Source organism: Pongo pygmaeus, chromosome 15 (genome assembly GCF_028885625.2).
Source record: "Pongo pygmaeus isolate AG05252 chromosome 15, NHGRI_mPonPyg2-v2.0_pri, whole genome shotgun sequence".
Taxonomy (NCBI): domain Eukaryota; kingdom Metazoa; phylum Chordata; class Mammalia; order Primates; family Hominidae; genus Pongo; species Pongo pygmaeus.
Genome location: NC_072388.2, coordinates 35009698 through 35028446, shown reverse-complemented (window position 1 = coordinate 35028446; position 18749 = coordinate 35009698). Strand labels below are relative to the sequence as shown.

The 18749-nt window shown below is 39.9% G+C and overlaps 1 protein-coding gene across 1 annotated transcript in view; it reads left to right on the top strand.

Moving 5' to 3' along the window:
• The window catches only part of SLC25A21 (solute carrier family 25 member 21), a 510379-nt gene that overhangs the window by 469902 nt on the left and 21728 nt on the right, over positions 1-18749 (top strand). Inside the window, exon 7 of the mRNA XM_054448733.2 lies at positions 6851-7015. Coding sequence (XP_054304708.1) covers positions 6851-7015 — 165 coding nt within the window. The remainder of the gene's footprint in view (positions 1-6850; positions 7016-18749) is intronic.

The window sequence follows — 18749 nt, the reverse complement described above, 5'->3', positions numbered from 1 at the left end:
ATGCATATGAATCCATTCCTATAGTTATCTTTCAATAACATCTAAAGCAGCAGCCAAGTTGTCTCTCTATTATCATTTACAGAAAATAGACTTGTCTTCCATTCAACTGTGCCAGGAACCCTAGATTTTTGTTTTCAGAATCAAGACTTTGAAGTAATGATAATAGCTACCATTTACAGAATACTCTCTACTGTATATCAGACACTCTGCAAGTTGCCTTACATGAGTTTTTCCCTTTATTTGATTTTTTAAAATATTTATATAATTTTGTAAATTATTAACATAATACTTTTTTTAACAAATCAAGTAAGACAGAGCTATATAAAGAAAAATTAGTTGATTTTTGCCAACATCTCCCTCTAACCCTATCCCACTGGTTGCCACTGTGAACCCTTCCATTTTTCCTGATGCTCACACTCAGTTGATATTTCAAATCCTCTTCTTTATAAGGTTGGTGGCTTTATCCACATTTTATAAGGTAGAGAAAATAAAGCCCAAAAAAGTTAGCTCTAAGAAACTGAACATTAACATAGATGTCTCTTTCTAGTCAACCGCACTGTTTTCATTGGGATAAAGAAATCTGGATAATTAAGAAGCTCAAGGGAAAAGCAAAAGAAAGTGTTTATGAGACCATGAAGAAGCAACGCCTCCTCTTTGTTGCCAGTCTTTCCTGAGTCGTAACCCATGTGGCCACAGCACTGTCACCTTCCTTCCTCCCAGCTCTGCCATTGGGCAGGGGCAAGGCACAGCATCAGCGTCTCATCACCTGCAGGGCGCTGTGCTCCTCCAGGGCTGGCTATTGAATAGCAATTTGATATTGACATAGCTTTCTGGTTCGGTATCTGGGAGGGGTTTTTGACAGCAAATTCTTCTGCACTCTCCGGTTGTTTGCAAATAGACCTGTTCATCCAACATACACTCTGGATAGACTCTAATTATATCTGGGTATCTTTTTTGTTCATAATCATGCCCTATTAAAACAAACTGTAATGATGAATTTGTGAAATAGCTAAGCTAAAAGAACTATAAATGTGGACTTTTTAAGCCCGATTCTTCTCCTTTCACTTACATTTTGTTCTCAAATAAAAGGAAGTTTTTTTCTTTGATTTTTAAATTTTTCAAATGTATGAAAATGCTTCAAGACCTCATTTGAGTAATGAAAAGTATGGATGATCTTCATTTCCTGAAGAACAAGCATATTTTCCTACCTTGGTGGAGCAACAGGGTCCCCTCTTTTTAAACAAAGCAGTGTTTTTCTGAAGGCCCAGATATGGACACTCAGTCCATTGTGTAGTCTCATCCGGTTTGCTTTCCAGCCATGTGATGAAATCCGGTACAACACCCGTATTCCATTGGCTTTCAAATGCAACCCGTTCACCTTTCCATAGGAATGCATGTGGAGCGTGCTTTCTTTTGACATGCTGTGCCTAGAACTCTTCTTTGGCCTTAGAGATGGAGGAAATCCACTGACACACCCAAACCTGTACCCACTGGCCGTACTCTGACTGGTATTTACCTAGGGAACAATGCCTGCTGCCTAAAATCCTGCCTGTGATCTCATGAGCTGATCAGCGCCAGGTATGGTCAGTAGTCAGATGGAAGAACTCCAGAAAAAATAGTTCGGGCTGCCACAGGTCATCTCAGTGATTTGTTGGTAGTACTGGGCTCTCAGAAAGTAAGGATTCAGTGCCCCAGAGTGGTGCCTGGGAGCTTCATTTACACCAAGGATCTTCTCTCTCCCTTTTTAACATTTTTTGTATTTTAAAATATATTTTATTAGATATATTTGAGGTTTACAACATGATGTTACAGGATACAGATAGATAGTAAAATGGTTACTATAGAGAAGCAGATTAACATATGTATCATCTCACATAGTGACTATTTTTGTGTGTGGCAAGAGCAGCTAAAATTTACTTATTTAACAAAAATCCCTAAAACAGTACAACACAATTTTATTAACTCCAGTCCTCATGTTGGACATTAGATCTCTAGGCTTGTTCATCCTGCTGACGCTTTGCACCCTTCCACCTGCATCTCCCCACCTCTCGCCGCTCCTCACATCACCCCTGGTAACCACTGTTTTATTCTATCTACGTGTATATTTGACCTTTTTTGTTTTGGATTCTACATATAAGTGATCATATGATATTTTTCTTTCAGTGTTTGGCTTATTTCACTTAGGATCTGCTTATTTATTTATTTATTTATTTATTTATTTATTTATTTATTTATTTTTGAGATGGAGTCTCACTCTGTCTCCCAGGCTGGAGTGCAGTGGCACGATCTCTGCTCACTGCAACCTCCACCTCCCGGGTTCAAGGGATTCTTCTGCCTCAGGCTCCCAAGTAGCTGGGACTACAGGCCTGCGCCACCATGCCCAGCTACTTTTTGTATTACTAGTAGAGACAGGGTTTCACCATATTGGCCAGCTGGTCTCGAACTCCTGACCTCGTGATCCACACTCTTTGGCCTCCCAAAGTGCTGGGATTACAGGCATGAGCCACTGTGCCCAGCCAAGGACTGCCTTTTTAATTAAACCTCTTAATAACTTTTTAAACAGAAATTTGATTCCATTTCCCATAACCATTGTAGAATACTCTCATAGGTAAATATAAAAATTATCAGCATATCTCTTCATGTAAAAATTAAAGCAAAAAATATTTGTTAAGTCTCATCCCAGTCCTCTTATTCTTCCATGCTTTTCAGATTGGGTGCAATCAATGAAGGTACAACCAGGAAAGTTAGAGTGCAATTTGGCCCACAATTGGTAACTAAATATGAAAATTGGAGTGAATCTAAATAATAAAAGGAAACTGAGCTAGTGGGTGACCTGCTGGGTTAGACAGTATTGGAATCATTTGGCTGATGATGCTAATCAGTTACCATTTTGTTTTTAAATGGAAGCCCCATAATCAAATAAGTTTAGTAAAATTCCATGTGTTTACAGAGATCTAGTCAAAATGATTCTATATTTTCCTATTTAAGCATCCTAGTGGAAGTCATGTTTTGCCTTTCTAATTAAATATTTGCTTACATATGTGTGAAACAATGTCCCTGAATGAAGAAAGAAAGCACACTATCATACTATTACTTCTTATTTTTATAGGCAATTGAGTTCTGGTTTTCTTTATCCCAAGGCCTCCATTTGCCAGAAAAATATATTTGTACTATTATGCATCTGTTACTTCTATCAGTTGGATTGTCAGACTCTGAAACTCTTATTACCTATGTACAATAAGAATGAGTGTGTAAAGAAAAGCATTGGATTAGATGCAGAATTCTGCTTAACCCATTTATCAGCAGCATTTTATCTTAGGCATGTAGCTTAACAATCTTTGGTTTCCTCACCTGAAAAATGAGATATACCAGCTGCCCACCTTACAAGGTTGCTGAGAGAAGCAATCAGATATGTTAGGATGGCAGAACCATCAAGAGTGTAAAAGTACAGATTTGGAGTCCAAGGAACCTCGGTTGGAACTCTGTTGTTACCACTTACTCTGTAATCTTGGGTGAGTAACTTAACTTCTAAGTCTTAGTTTCCTTGTGTGCAAAATAGGGGTCATGATATGTGTGAGATGTATCTCACACAATTACTGAGAGGATTAAATGACACCATAAAGTACTGACCATGTATGATAATGGCTAAAGGTGTTGAGCACTCCCTGTGTTCCAGCTACCTGATCACGTATACAAATGTGTTCTCTAGGCTGGAAAGCCATATAGAGGGGGAAGCCCAATTCATGTGCTTTTCCATTGCCAGCCTTTCTTCCCATATGGCCTTACTTCTACAGCCCACAGACTTGCCATATGCAGAGATCTTAGCCAGGGTACTCACTTTGAGGGATAAGGAAGAGGCCAATTTATAGGATTTACTGCTCCAGAGAGGAAAGCTCCTGGGTGAGGCACTATACCTGGAACAAGATCTCTACCCCAAGTATTGAATTTGGTTGGGTCTCAGAGGAAGCAGACCTGTTATCTTGCATTCTGCATGTATTTCTGGTGGACTTTATCACAAAGGTCTGGGACTCTGGGAAAAGGAAAGGACAGCCAGAAGGAATGAAGAAAAAAAGAAGCTTTCTCTCCCTCAAATCAGATTCCACCTTTTGGTTGCCACTGCCTTCAACTAACAAAGAAATCACCCGTCATTTTATTGTTATAACTGTTTTTATGATTGTCAGCATAATTGCCATTATCGTTAACACCTAAATGTATAGTGAATGTTTAGAATGGACTAAGTTGCTTACAGTGGACTAAGTTCATTGACTTCTTTCAACAATCTCAACAATCCTGTGAGGAAGATTTTTTTTTCTTTTTTTTTTCGAGATAGGGTCTTGCTTTCACTCTGTCATCCAGGCTGGAGCCTGTCACTATGCAGTGACAGGATAACAGTTCACTGCAGCCTCACCTTCCAGGCCTCAAGTGATCCTCCTGCGTCAGCCTCCTGAGTCAGCCTCCTGAGTAACTGGGATCACAGGCTTGCCACAGCGCCTGGCTAATTTTTTAATTTTTTGTGGAGACTGGGGTCTTACTATGTTGCTTAGGCTGGTCTTGAACTCCTGGGCTCAAGCGCTCCTTCTGCCTCCGCCTCCCAAAATGCTGAGATTACAGGTTTGAGCCACTGCAGAAGCCACCGACCTCAGGAAGATTCTATCATTGTCCTTATTTAGAAATTAATAAAGTGAGAATTAATCGGAGAGGATAAAATACTTGCCAAAGTAGCAAGTGGTATTGCTGAGACTCAAACTTGTAACTGTCTAGCTCTGAGCTCCTATTTCCAATTACTATGCTACTCTCCAATTAGTTACTGACAACTAGAGTTCGAACTCAACAAAGCACTTGAGTTTAAAATGATGCATTACATTTTCTGATACACACACAGCATCCAAGCCAGTGAAAATCAGAAAACAGACAATTAGCAAATGCCACCTGAATATTTGTCAGCTCTCACCAAGATCTAGGAGAAATCTTCTCTTTTCAAGATGATGAGAAAGATGCTATCCAAATTAATCCTTAGTTTAGTCATCCTGATTCTAATGACTTAGCAAACTAAGATTTTTAAACAATAGAAACATCTTTATACTCATTTTTTTAGGGAAAGCCATTGTTATTTGCACTTTATTTTCGGGCCGTTGGTTTCTCTGCTGCTCTAAAACTTAGATGGCCTCGGAGCTCCTCCTCCCTCATGCCTTCAAGACCTCAGAGGAGTGAGGATGGAGAAAAGGTTTAGGTTGGGTGCAGGGAGAACCTGTGTTAGTCAGGCAGCCTCACCTCTGTCCTGTTCTTCCCACCCCCAGGAAAACTGCCCTCTCCTTCCCCCACCCCTAGACTGCCTTCCTTGAAGCAAGATAGCAGTTCTTGGGCAGTTTACTCAGCACTTCCAGGGTCTTTCCAACAAAAATGAGTTTATGCTCAACTTCTCCTATCTCTTTTGAAAACCAAAAAATAATGATTTGGGGGTGAAAGTCAATGTGCTGAAACACAAAAAAAATCTCATGTTGTCAAACAGAAAGTGAACTTTAACCTTCAGAAAATTGTTTGGTTTTCCTGTATGATATGTCTTACTGTTTTAAGATGTATTCTAACATGGTTTTTTCATATTACAAAGAAGGGTTTTCTTAAGCTTATTGTAATTGATTGTAATTAGTTCCCTTAAATTAATGGATGAAGTTGAGTGTAGAATTGTAGCTAGAGTCTTCAAAACATTTATCAGCAAAAACTATAGGATTTACTATATAAACAACCTCATTTAAATGTTTCACATTAATTACATAGCTATTATAAATGCAGATTGGAAGAAAAGCCTTGATGAGATTTGTTCTATTCTATTCTGCTGATGTAGCCTTAATTGCACATGATAAGAAAATACTTTTAGTCTGAAAGTGTGCCAGACTGCCACAACCACACTAACAACCTGCTTTAGTGAAATACCAAACAAATGTCATGTCGTTGTGTGCCTCATGGGTGGAAAAAAAAAACAACACTGAACAGTTTCCCCTGTTAACTATTCAGTGAAAATATGAGAGAGATATATTTTGTACAGTACCTTCAAAAAAGAAACAACCACTCATACATTTTTTTTTAAACCCATGTGAATTGTAATTGTATTGTAATGAATTGTAAATCTCAGGGTAAACAGCAGTGAGCTCTTCAGCCAGACTAGATTCTAGCAGTCAGGACATTTCAGCCTTGGGTAATCAATCAGGGGACTGGAAAGGAGTAATTTCAAGGTGGTAACCGAGTACTCCCAACACCATTTATGTATAATTTATCACAGCAGTGATACACACACTGATTGCATATCTGCTTGAGGACGTGTACAATCAACAGCTATTTATTTATGGCCAATTTATAACATAGTGCCAGCTTCAACCACTGAGGCAATTGAATCAAGACTGTAACATTAGCTTTAGAAAAACATAATTAGAAAGGTAAATACACTGGATTCAGGAGCCAAATATAAATTCCTTTTGGATAATGTACAGTTATGGATTACCAAAATATCTATATGGTTAATCTCCTTCATTAGTGTGAATAATCCAGAATTGGATGTAGTTACTTACATGTCGAAAGTGATGCTAGTTATTATATAACATCAGTTTCACTAATCCTATCAAAATGGTTTGTTCTTTGCCAACATTCTTTTCTATAAAGCCTGTTTTTATGCATGCAATTTTGTTTGCTTCTTGGGTTTGCTGATTTTAAAAAACACAGATCTAGGCATGATTATTCATATCTGGGGGGGAAAAGGTCCCTAATAATTCTGGCTTGAAGGGAAATTAATACTGTAATTTACTGTATTCCACAGTCCCAAAGATGATCATTCTGGCTTTGCTTCTCTCTTCTGCAGCAACCATCCACTGTGGGTTATGCAAGACAAATCATTAAGAAGGAAGGCTGGGGACTCCAAGGCCTCAACAAAGGATTAACTGCAACTTTGGGACGACATGGAGTTTTCAACATGGTTTATTTTGGCTTCTACTACAATGTCAAAAACATGATTCCTGTCAATAAGGTAACTATTTAATAAATTAAAATCCTGGAGGAAAAATCCTATCAGTGATGATAGCTCCATTTGTAGAATGTTTATCCTGTCCTGGTCACTGTGCTGGACACCTACATCTACTATCTGATTTGATCCTTACATCTGCATTGAGTGCTGTTATCCCTGTTTCAAATCCAGAAGTGGAGTCTTAGAAAGATCAAGGAAATTGCCCAGGCGCACATAGTAAACAGTAAAGTTGAGGACTGAACCCAAGTCTGACACCAAAATTTATCTTCTTGAAGAAGCCATTGTTACACCTGAGTGCTTTCCCTTTATTACTAAAAGGAATTTCTAGAAACTATATTATTACTTAATTTTTATCTCAGGAGCATAACTTTCTCAAGAAAGTTGAAAGCTTTGTATTTTAAAAAACTTTTGAACTCACAAGGAAAAATTGTTGGCCTAAAATTTAAATTTCACCTGGATATTAATTTTTAATCTAGGTTAATTAGGGTAGTTAGTCAATCAATTCTTCTAGAATCATTTGCTTTTGAGGCAAAATAACAATGATGATAATTATTATCATCGTCTTCAATATTATTATTTTGAAATGATAGTTTATAGGCTGGGTACAGTGGGTCATGCCTGTAACCCCAGCACTTTGAGAGGCGAAGGCAGGAGGATTGCTTGACGCCAGGAGTTTTGAAACCAGCCTGGGCAACACAATGGGACCTCTCTCTACAAAAAATTTAAAAATTAACCATGCGTGATGGTGTGCACTTATAGTGAAGCTACTCGGGAGGCTGAGGTGGGAGGAGCGCTTGAGCCCAGGAGTTCAACACTGCAGTGAGCTGTGATTGCGCCACTGCACTCCAGCCTGGCAACAGAGTAAGACCCTGTTTCTTTCTTTTTTTTTCCCCGTTTCCTTTTTTTTTTTCTTTTCTTTTTTTTTTCTTGGAGACAGAGTTTCACTCTTGTCACCCAGGCTGGAGTACAATGGCGCAATCTCAGTTCACTGCAACCTCCGCCTCCGGGGTTCAAGCAATTCTCCTGCACCAGCCTCCCGAGTGGCTGAGATTACAGGTGCCCGCCACCACACCCAGCTAATTTTTTTTGCATTTTGGCACCACGATGGCCAGGCTGGTCTCAAACTCCTGACCTCAGGCGACCCACCCGCCTCGGCCTCCCAAAGTGCCAGGATTACAGGCGTGAGCCACCACCCCCAGACAAGTAAGACCTTATTTCTAAATAATAATCATCATAATAATAACAACTTTTTTAATGGTAATTTACAGATGGGAACAGCCTTTTTCAGTGTCTACAATATAAAAGTAGCACAGGATGTGCTTTTAAGACATAGTATCACAGAATTTTTCCCTACCATCAGATTGCTTGCTTGCAATTAAAGCTGCAGTCCTGGATGTACCAGTTGGGGTAACATTTTTCACGAGCAGGCAGTTTCCTTTAGAGGTTCAGTTCTTCATTTTTCTTAGTAGAAAAGTATTGAAGGACTTTTTTTAAAAATCATAAAACTATTTCTAGTATGGTTAACCAGACTCTTCAGTAAAGTTAGTTGTACCTGTCTTTGCCCAGCCGTCCCCTATATTCTAGTAAAGGCCAGGACTTTTCTCAAATAACAGCTGAATCTACACCCTGTGTTCCACATTAACCACCTGTTGGCATTGCTTCACTTCACTAACCAAAGTTGTTAACCAGGTTTCACTGTATTTGGAAATCTCATTTATTGAGTAGAAGCTTATGTTTTTTTGGTCTGAAATCCTTGATTGGCCACAGTGTATATAGACCCCCCTAGTGACTGACAATTCTGACTCCAGGGACCCTCAGAGCTCTTCTCTTGTCAAGATATAGAAAATGAGTGCAATAAACACTTTGGTTCTGGATGACACGAAGGAGCTCTCAATACACTGAGATTTTTTTTAGAGGAACCTGCTAAATAATTTGTAAGGCCCAGAACAGAATGAAAATGCAGAGCCCTTTGTTCAGAAATTATTAAGAATTTCAAGACAGTGACAGTAGAGCATTAAATCAATCATGGGGCTCATCTCTTCTAAATGCAGGCCCCGCACGACAGCACTGTCACACACCCATGAAACCAACTTTGTTTTTCAGACTGTAAGACAACCACTCTACAAAAATACAAAAATTAGCTAGGCATCATGGCACATGCCTGTAATCCCAGCTACTCGGGAGGCTGAGGCAGGAGAATTGCATGAACTTGGGAGGTGGAGGCTGCAGTGAGCCGAGATGGCGCCACTGCACTCCAGCCTGGGCAACAGAGCGAGCCTCCATCTCAAAAAAACAAAAAAAAAGATTAATCAGATGTATGTATGGTCATATGCTAAAAAAGAAAATCCACAAGCACAAACTTTATTCTACAATTAATCAATACACTTAAGTTATTAAATGTTCTGAATTGTTTAAAAAAAAAAACCTGAGCTGGCACAGTGGCTCAAGCCTGTAATCCCAGCACTTCGGGAGGCTGAGTCAGGAGGATTGCTTGAGGCTAAGAGTTGAGACAGGCCTGGGGAACATAGTGAGACCTCATCACTACAAAAAAAAAAAAAATAACGTTAGCCAGGTGTGATTGTGCACATCTGTAGTCCCAACTACTCTGCAGGCTGAGGCAAGAGGATTGGTTGAGGCTAAGAGTTCAAGACCAGCCTGGGCAACATAGTGAGACCCTGTCTCTACAAAATTTTAAAAATTAGCCAGGTGCTGTGGTGAGTGCCTGTGGTCCCAGATGCCTGCAAGGCTGAGGTGGAAAGATTGCTTGAGCCTGGAAGGGCAAGACTGCAGTGAACCATGACCATGGCACTACACTCCAGCCTGCGTGACAGGGCAAGATCTTGTTTTAAAAAAAAAATGTTGACATGTGTCTGCCCAATTTTTTCTAATGATATTCAGTGAAATGTCAACCAGCACTCTTCCAAACAAATTATCTATTAGATAGCACTTCTCACATCTAGATTATACTAGTAAATAAGTGATTCATTTATTAATTAGGACCCTGAAAACTATCTTCTAAATCTTTAAATAAAAGATACATTTTGCTCATCATAGTTTTATAATTAATTTTTTATGTTGTTATAAGTTTTACCAAGCTGAGAACCTGTGACTAGAATACCTCATTTCCTCACTCCCATCCAAAGTATCCTACAGTAGGGAGTTTACTGAAATATGATTTGTCATTATTTTATTTTATTTTCATTTATTTAGTTAGTTTTTTTGAAACAGTGTTTCATTGGAGCCTCCACCTCTTGGGCTCAAATGATCCTCCCACCTCAGACTCCTGAGTAGCTGGGACTACAGACATGCGCCACCACACTCAGCTAATTTTTTGTTTTTTCTGTAGAAATTGGGATCTCCCTTTGTTGCCCAGGCTAGTCTTGAACTCCTGTGCTTCAGTGATCCTCCCACCTCAGCCTTCCTAAGTGCTGGGATTATGTGCATGAGCAACCATGCCTGGCTTTCATTATTTTAAAAAGTGAAAGTTGAATAAATTCCACTGTAATCTTCTCTGTACAGTAGTGTTGCACCACTGAAGAATGTTAATGCATTGCTTTCTATATATTTGACTATTAACAATTTTAAATCACAAACTTCCTTTGACAGTGCTAAAATGTGCCATGTGGCTCAGAATTTCAGCTTTAGCCTCCAAGCTAAAAGCACTGATTCCTTTGCCAAATGAATTCTCTATTAGATAGCACTTCCCATGCCCAGATTATACTAGTAAATATATACTAGATTGTACTAGTAAATAAGTGATTCATTTATTAATCAGGACCCCGATTTAATGATCTAGGCACTGGGGCTCCTTAGGTTGGGTGCTGGGAGGAATGCTGTGCATAAAATGTGGGGTCAACAGGTCTGAGTGTGACTCCTGGCTTTCAGTCATCATTGAACCCATATTTATTGAGTGTCTAACATGTGCCAAGCCCTGTGCCAAGCACCAGGAGATGCAATAATGAGAAGCTGTCCCAGCACTTTCAAGGCAATGGAGGTAACAGACAAAAACAAGTAAACAAACAAACTCACATTTAGGAGCGGTAAAGGAGAAATTCCCCCAGTATAAACCTGATGGTCAGGGAAGGCTTCCCTGAGGAAGTGACATTTGAGCTGAAGAATGAGTTAGAAATTAGCAAGGGACAGCAAATGGGGAAAAACATTCCAGACACATGGAACATCTAGCGCAAAGGCTCTAAGAGAGAGAGCTGGGTACCTTGGATAAAATGAAAAATAGCCCAAGTGGTGAAAGCAAAAAGGTGAAGGCAAGAATGTGGCTAGAGAGACACAAGGGGATCAGATCATACTGGCCCTTGTAGGCCACACTAAGGATTCTTATCTTCATCCAAGATTCTTATCTTCATCATTTGGAAGCTGACAAATGATTTTAAGCAGAGGAACAGCCTGATGACTCTGGCTGCAGTGATGACTCTGGATGGGGTGGGGATGGGAGGGGAAAGGCAGAATGTATACCTGGAAATGATTGCAATACAAAGTGGTGGGGTCTTGGACTATAGCGTCCATGGGGAAGACAGGGAGAAGTGGGCTGATTTGAGAAGTATTCCAAAGGCAGAATCTGCAGGATGTGGTGATGGACCGTATGTGCATGTTGAGAAAAGTAGGGGGTTCGGAAGGATGCCTAGGTTTTTGGCTTGAGCAACTGAAGCAATTGTGGCACCATTCACTGGGAAAGAAAACAACTGAAAGAGGAATGGGCTTATGGAGGAATATTATGGGCTCTTCCTGGAAACTCTAACTGCATTTGGGACTGCAAAGTGCCGACGTTAAGTCCGTTGGTTGGATGTGGATCCTGTGGCTTGTGAGGAAAAAGCTGAGCTGGAGATAGATGTTTAGAAGTCATCAGTCTACCTCAATGAGAAGTGAAGTCTTGTCCCTTACTGGTGGAATGACCTTGAGCCCATCACTTCACTGCTCAGAGCTTCAGTTTTTTTAATCTATAAATTGAAAAACAATGTTTTTCTATCTGACAAGATTGTTTTGAAGATTAAAACAAATAATATGCAAAGTAATTTGTGAATGTTAAGGTGGCATAAAAGTGTGAAGTGAGATGGTCCCGATGATGTGATGAGGGAAGGAGTAGTGGAGGTCGTTAGTATGCAGAATTGCAGGAGGAATTTTTTCCCCCGAACTATTCCTTGTGTACTTAAATGAACACTGGTGGGTGTTTTGTTTTGTTTTTTTTTTTTCCTGGCCTAGAACAAAGTCATTGATTTTATGTGTTCTGTAATCTAAGCCTGATTCAAAACTAGGAATCCAGTATTCTTTAAATTTAAACCATAATAAATCAATCCTTTGTGAAGGGGAAGGTATGATAATCATTAAAACATGTTGAAGAACGTCATCAAGTTGTTATAAACCCTGATGAGGAGGTGGTGTTCCTTGAAGGCCTTATTCCGTCTTTGCTGTAGGCTGTCTCTGGCCATTCACTTTGGACAGTTTGTTTACAGGATTATTGTTTCAATTCCCTTACCCAGCAATTGGTCATTCTGTTGTTCCAAGGAAATCTGAGATTTCACGAACTCTGACTGGCATGGGATAATTCTAGATTTTTCTTTAATTTAAAAAAAATCTATAAATGTCTTACAGTGTTTTTCATCTTCAAAGTACTTGGTTTTACAAGAAACTGTTCATAATGTTTTTCTCTGGGGAGTGGAAATGGGGAATTGTGTGTGAGAGAAAGAGAGAGACAGAGACAGAGGCAGAGACAGAGTGATTAAGTGGGAGAAAGTGAGCAGTGGTGGAGGGAAAGTATTTATTCTTTATATTAATACCATTCTAAGCTGTTGAGAGCTTTTACATTTTGTATGCATTAACTTTATAATAGGAAGTAAATCACTGAAAAATGTAGCAGAACCTCATAAAATAGATCACCTAGTTTACATTTTCACATTTACTTAATTCTAAGGCTATGTTTGCAGAGGTAAAATAGGAACTTAAAACAGTAAGCCGCCGGGCGCAGTGGCTCACGCCTGTAATCCCAGCACTTTGGGAGGCTGAAGTGGGTGGATCACGAGGTCAGGAGATTGAGACCATCCTGACTAACACAATGAAGCCCCGTCTCTACTAAAAATACAAAAAAAAAAAAAAAATTAGCCAGGCATGGTGGCGGGCGCCAGTAGTCCCAGCTACTTGGGAGGCTAAGGCAAGAGACTGATGTGAACCCTGGAGGCAGAGCTTGCAGTGAGCAGAGATTGCACCACTGCACTCCAGCCTGGGCGACAGAGCGAGATCATCTCAAAAAAAAATAACAGTAAGCCCCGGTAACTCAGGTCAGCTATCCAACCTTGAAGTTCTTGACTTTTTAACTCTTCAGATTAGTGATCTATGGTACATACATTTTTTAAGTTATCACAGAAAAATATCCTGACTTTCTGTGCCACTTTATGCTATTAAAATCATTTTTATAGACTCCATGATTTTGCCTGATTCTTGTCACAATAACTGCCATTTTCAGATAAGGAAACCTGACAGGAAGTTATGGCCCAGAGATGAGTTACTGAAGTAATTCACCTGAAGCCATATGGCAGGGGTGGGGAAAGAAGCAGAGACCGGAGCTCTTTTGACCGTATCATGTAATGCTTTCACTCTACATTTTACCTTGTTTTTTTGGGGTTTTTTTGGTTTGTCTTTTTTTGTTTGTTTGTTTTTTGTTTTTTGAGACGGAGTCTCACTCTGTTGCCCAGGCTGGAGTGTAGTGGCACTATCTTGGCTCACTGCAACCTCCGCCTCCTGGGTTCAAGCGATTCTCCTGCCTCAGCCTCCTGAGTAGCTGGGATTACAGGTGCGCACCAACACGCCTGGCTAATTTTTATATTTTTAGTAGAGACAGAGTTTCACCATGTTGATCAGGCTGGTCTCGAACTCCTAACCTCATGATCCACCCACCTCACCCTCCCAAAATGCTGGGATTACGGGCGTTAGCCACTGCACCCAGTCTTACCTTGTATTTTGTCACACATAAATTATCTCTTTAAAAGTGGTTACTAAAATTTAAATAAATGAAGTGTCTGAAATGTCCAGATAACATAACCGGATTATCCGGATTCTCTCTCTGCCATGTTCAGACCCCTAACCAGGTCCTCCCTTTCGTATCCTCAGTCTGTAATCCATAGAAACACCGAATTATGAGACACAGCCCTGGAAGAACAGGTCATTACCAGTTTGAAAATGATGCCCTATGTTATGTTCTTTCAGATTTATTTTTAGGAGCTAGCTGTTCCTATTGAATGGTGAATAAGTGACTACAATAGAGGAAAGAGTGCTTTGGATATTGACTGACCATGCAATTCACTTAGTGGAGGCATTCATTTACATCTTGTAGTAGATGGAATGGGGTGTCAGGATAAAGAATTATACTTTCTCCCCAGAAAGAGGCCATCACTTCTCAAAGCCCACTAGAAACAGATACTGATTAACTTAAATGCTGACATCTTTTTCGAATATCCGTGGGAATAAACTCTCATTGCAAAAACAGTTTCTTTCATTACCATTCCAAGTTGGGGATGTTTAGAGTATATTATTTGTGATGTTGACATGCAAATAAAAATCATTAAAATATTACATGTCGTGAATAATTTTGTCTTCTGGTTCCATATTTATTTCTTTTCATGTGTTTCCATAAATAAAATAATAGTGGAAACAGCTGTCTAAAGCTAATGGCTGTCAACAGTATTAAATGGTGCTTTCAGTTTGCATTCTAATTAAGGATGTTTGCAGGTTATTTTGCAAAAAACAATAGACCTTTTGTGTTGAATTTTGCCATGATATAAATTACATGTGTGGGTTAGAAATATTTTAAAAGAGAACAATTTTTCAAATGTTCAATTTTTCTTATTTAATAAACCATTTAGACCTGTCCCTGTGGTCATTCACTACAGACAGCATTAAGTCAAACATATTTATTTTCTTCCAAGGTAAATTCTGTAGACTGTCTGAGGGTGGTGCCAGACCCACTTCAGTTTATCAGAAGAAATGTGGAAATGTGTTAGTTTCATGATTGAGGGCTACATCCTCCCCTAAGGTGTGCCCTGAGCTGAATGAAAAATGTACCTTTGGGTTAAAAGAGAGAACTTAGACAGAGCTGTTTATATTTTGAAAAGAAGAATCTCAATAGAATTAGAGCATAGTATGATTTAATTTATGACCATTTAATTTTCTGATTCTCTCTTCCTCCATCATTAGTCTTACCAATCATCCGGTAATGGGAATGTTCTTAAAGTTTCATTAAGAACAACTCTCCTTTCTAGAAACCACTGGGGAAAAACTACAAGTACCTATTATCTATAAAATTCCAGGATATGTGACAAAATTCTGTGGTAAAAAGGGGTATCTTTCATTGGCAGTTTGCACAGACTCCCTAGTGGGGATATGTAACGGGGAGGGGGTATGGGAGAGGGCAGAGAGCAGAAAGCCAGGGGTTCAAATACTTCCTTAAATAAATTTCAGGCCAGTCAGACACTCCCCAAGTGGATGGAAATGAGGTGCAAGTAGCTTTAGGTGTTCTCAGTGGGTCTATTCTATTCATTCATTCCAAAAGTATTCATGGTGCATCTACTGTATGTTGGGCACCCTCTTAGGAAGCATCAGCATTGCTCCTCCCTTAATGACGTTTACAGTCTAATAGAGGAGACAGACAATAAACAAATCATTGCACAAGGAACTGAATCATTCCAATTGTGTTAAATGTCATGCAAAATAACTATCAAGCTGTGAGAATTTATAAACAAGGATTCTAATCTAGACCCATTATGGGGCAGGGAGATGGTGTAGGGAAGTCCGTTTTCTTTTTCTTCTTTTTCTTTCTTTCTTTTTTTTTTTTTTTTTTTTTTGTAGAGACAATCTCCCTGTGTTGCCCAGACTGATCTCCAACTCCTGGGCTCAAGTGATCCTCCTGCCTCGGCCTACCGAAGTGCTGGGATTACAGGGATGAGCCACCGAGCCTGGCTAGAAAGGTCTTTTTTGGAAACAATGTTTGGGCTTGGTCTGAAGGATGAGGACAAACCACGCCAACCTGAAGAGGTTGAATGAACCAGGCAGAAAGAATAGGAATGTGACTATCCTGAAGCAGAAAGAAACTCAAGGACCCCAGAGAAGATTAAGAATCAGTGTTGCTGGTGCATGGAGAACCCGTAGAGAAGGAGAAATGGAGGCTGCAGAGGTTAGCTTGACCAGAATGTTTTAGGCACATAATATAAGGCAACTTACTCCCCTTAAATTATTTAACTGGGGGTTATATGGAGCAGACATATTACATAAGTGGAACTAAATGGGCGTGGGAAAGTTCCATGTATGGAAGTTCACAGGTATAATCTCATTGAACTAGCTTGGTTCAAAGACTTCTTCTTGATTATCTCCCTACCTCCATGTTGAAGCATCTCAGTGTGCCCTCCCTCTGGTTTCTGAATCTCTAGAGTTTTGTTTTGGGAACCTGGCTTGCTAGTTCCTTGGGGTCAGTGCCTTTATTGAGTCAGGGAACAGAGAGAATACACTACAACAGAAATATCCTACTGGGTTCCCAAGGAAACATATAAATACTTCCCTGTATTCTGTATAATACTCAATACATAATTAATTCCTAGGTGGTATTATCTAACCACGTGAATATATAGGTATATACAATACATATTATATCTGTGAAATATATACAGGAGATGATATAATCAAGAGATAACTATTATGCCTAAACCATAATCCATTTTGACATTATATATATGTATATTTTATAATTTGAGCTAAGTGGGTAAAACCTTTAAAATTATTCTACATTTTACAATACTTTAAAGAACAGACAACTTAGAGGAAAAAAAGGAATTTTCATGGCTATTTTCTGAATGGCTACATTTAGATGCAGAGGTTTTAACAAGACTTTGATTTCATTCCAAAGCCCAGAGCCCTGCAAGGATAGGATCTTAGGAATACTCCACATTCCTTAAAGAATGCTTATCAATTGAAGCATCTCATTTGAGTTAGTGACCTTCTGTGGAGTGGGGAGCTAGCATTTCCCTAAATTATCTCACATGAAGAGAAAACAAACACTGTAATAGATTCCTCTGATAGCAGTGAAGTAAAAACAAATGTATTTTTTAATTAAGCTCCAATAGCAGATATTTTCACTGGGGACAAAATAGCAGGATACCATGACATCGGGAGGAAAATGTTTTTGTCAAAGTTTATGAACAAAACAACAAAAGAGAGCCAAGGTTAGAAGGAATGAAAGGTGTATAGTGAGAGCTGACTCTACTTGTAAGCTGACTTGGACCCATTTGAACTAACAATAGCTAAAATGCAAATTTCCTCTTAAAAAAAAAAAAAAAGGCAGTTCACTCTCACTTAAGCTGCCTCCTTGTTCAGTTACCAGGAGGCAACTATGATTCCAATGCACCACATCATTTTCATGACCACCATACCCAGCTTGGGCAAGACAATGATAAGCTGCTATTATTTGCCTTGCGGTTGCTACCAGGTGCTTAACCAGTGTGTGTATCTGCCTCCTTTGTAATTTGCTTGGTTCTTTGTTTATTATGTTTTTATAAAGGAAGCTAAGGCATTTATTACATACCTATGATGTGTCAGGCTCAGTAAATACACAAGAGGAGGGTGACATGGCATATCCCTTTTCTTTAGAGATTTTGAACAAGTCTTCACAAACAGTGTCAGAGCCTGGTGCCTGTCTCCACTAACTCCTTTCAAAGGCCTGACCCTAGGCAATCTGACCCCAGGGCCCATGCTCTTAATCATTGTACTCTACATACTTCTTCAAATATGTGGACACATGACCCTTTGGGTCTTTCTTTCTTCAGAGTATACCCACAGCTGCCCATTCACTCTTCTGGTGACATGGCTTCCAGTCTTCTGAGCAGCCCATCTGTCCTACTATGGTGCATCAGATTTGTCCATATCAATGTCATATCAAACAGAATACTGCAGTTTTTCATTGATCAAATGCAGAGTACACTAGGATCAACCATTCCTGTGACATGAACACACACCTTTCTTAAATGCAGCCAAAAACTGTGCACAAATAGATTGTGGGGGATTTGTTGGAAGAAGGGGATGGAAAGGAAGGGAGGAAGAATGTGTTTTATTTTTACATCAAGAAGTTGGCATGGTCTGGGCACAGTAACTCATGCCTGTAATCCTAGCACTTTGGGAGGCTGTGGCAGGAGGATAGCTTGAGGTGGTATTGTATTAAATTTTGGTGGAACTTGGTGGAGTGTTCCAAGATGGCCGAATAGGAACAGCTCCAGTCTGCGCTCCCAGTGTGATCAACTCAGGAGACGGATGATTTCTGCATTTCCAACTGAGGCACCTGGTTCATCTCATTGGGACTGGTTGGACAGTGGGTGCAGCCCACGGAGGGTGAGCTGAAGCAGGACAGGGAGTCGCCTCACCCGGGAAGTGCAAGGGGTTGGGGAAGTTCCCTTTCCTAGACAAGGGAAGCCATGACACACTATCTGGAAAAATGGGGCACTCCTGACCAAATACTGCACTTTTCCCAAGGTCTTAGCAACCTGCAGACAAGGTGATTCTCCCTCATTCCTGGCTCGGTGGGTCCCATGCCCACAAAGCCTTGCTCACTGCTAGTGCAGCAGTCTGAGATCGATCTACGAGGTGGCAGCCTGGCTGGGGGAGGGACATCCACCATCACTCAGGCTTGAGTAGGTAAACAAAGCGGCCAGGAAGCTTGAACTGGGTGGAGCCCACCACAGCTCAACAAGGC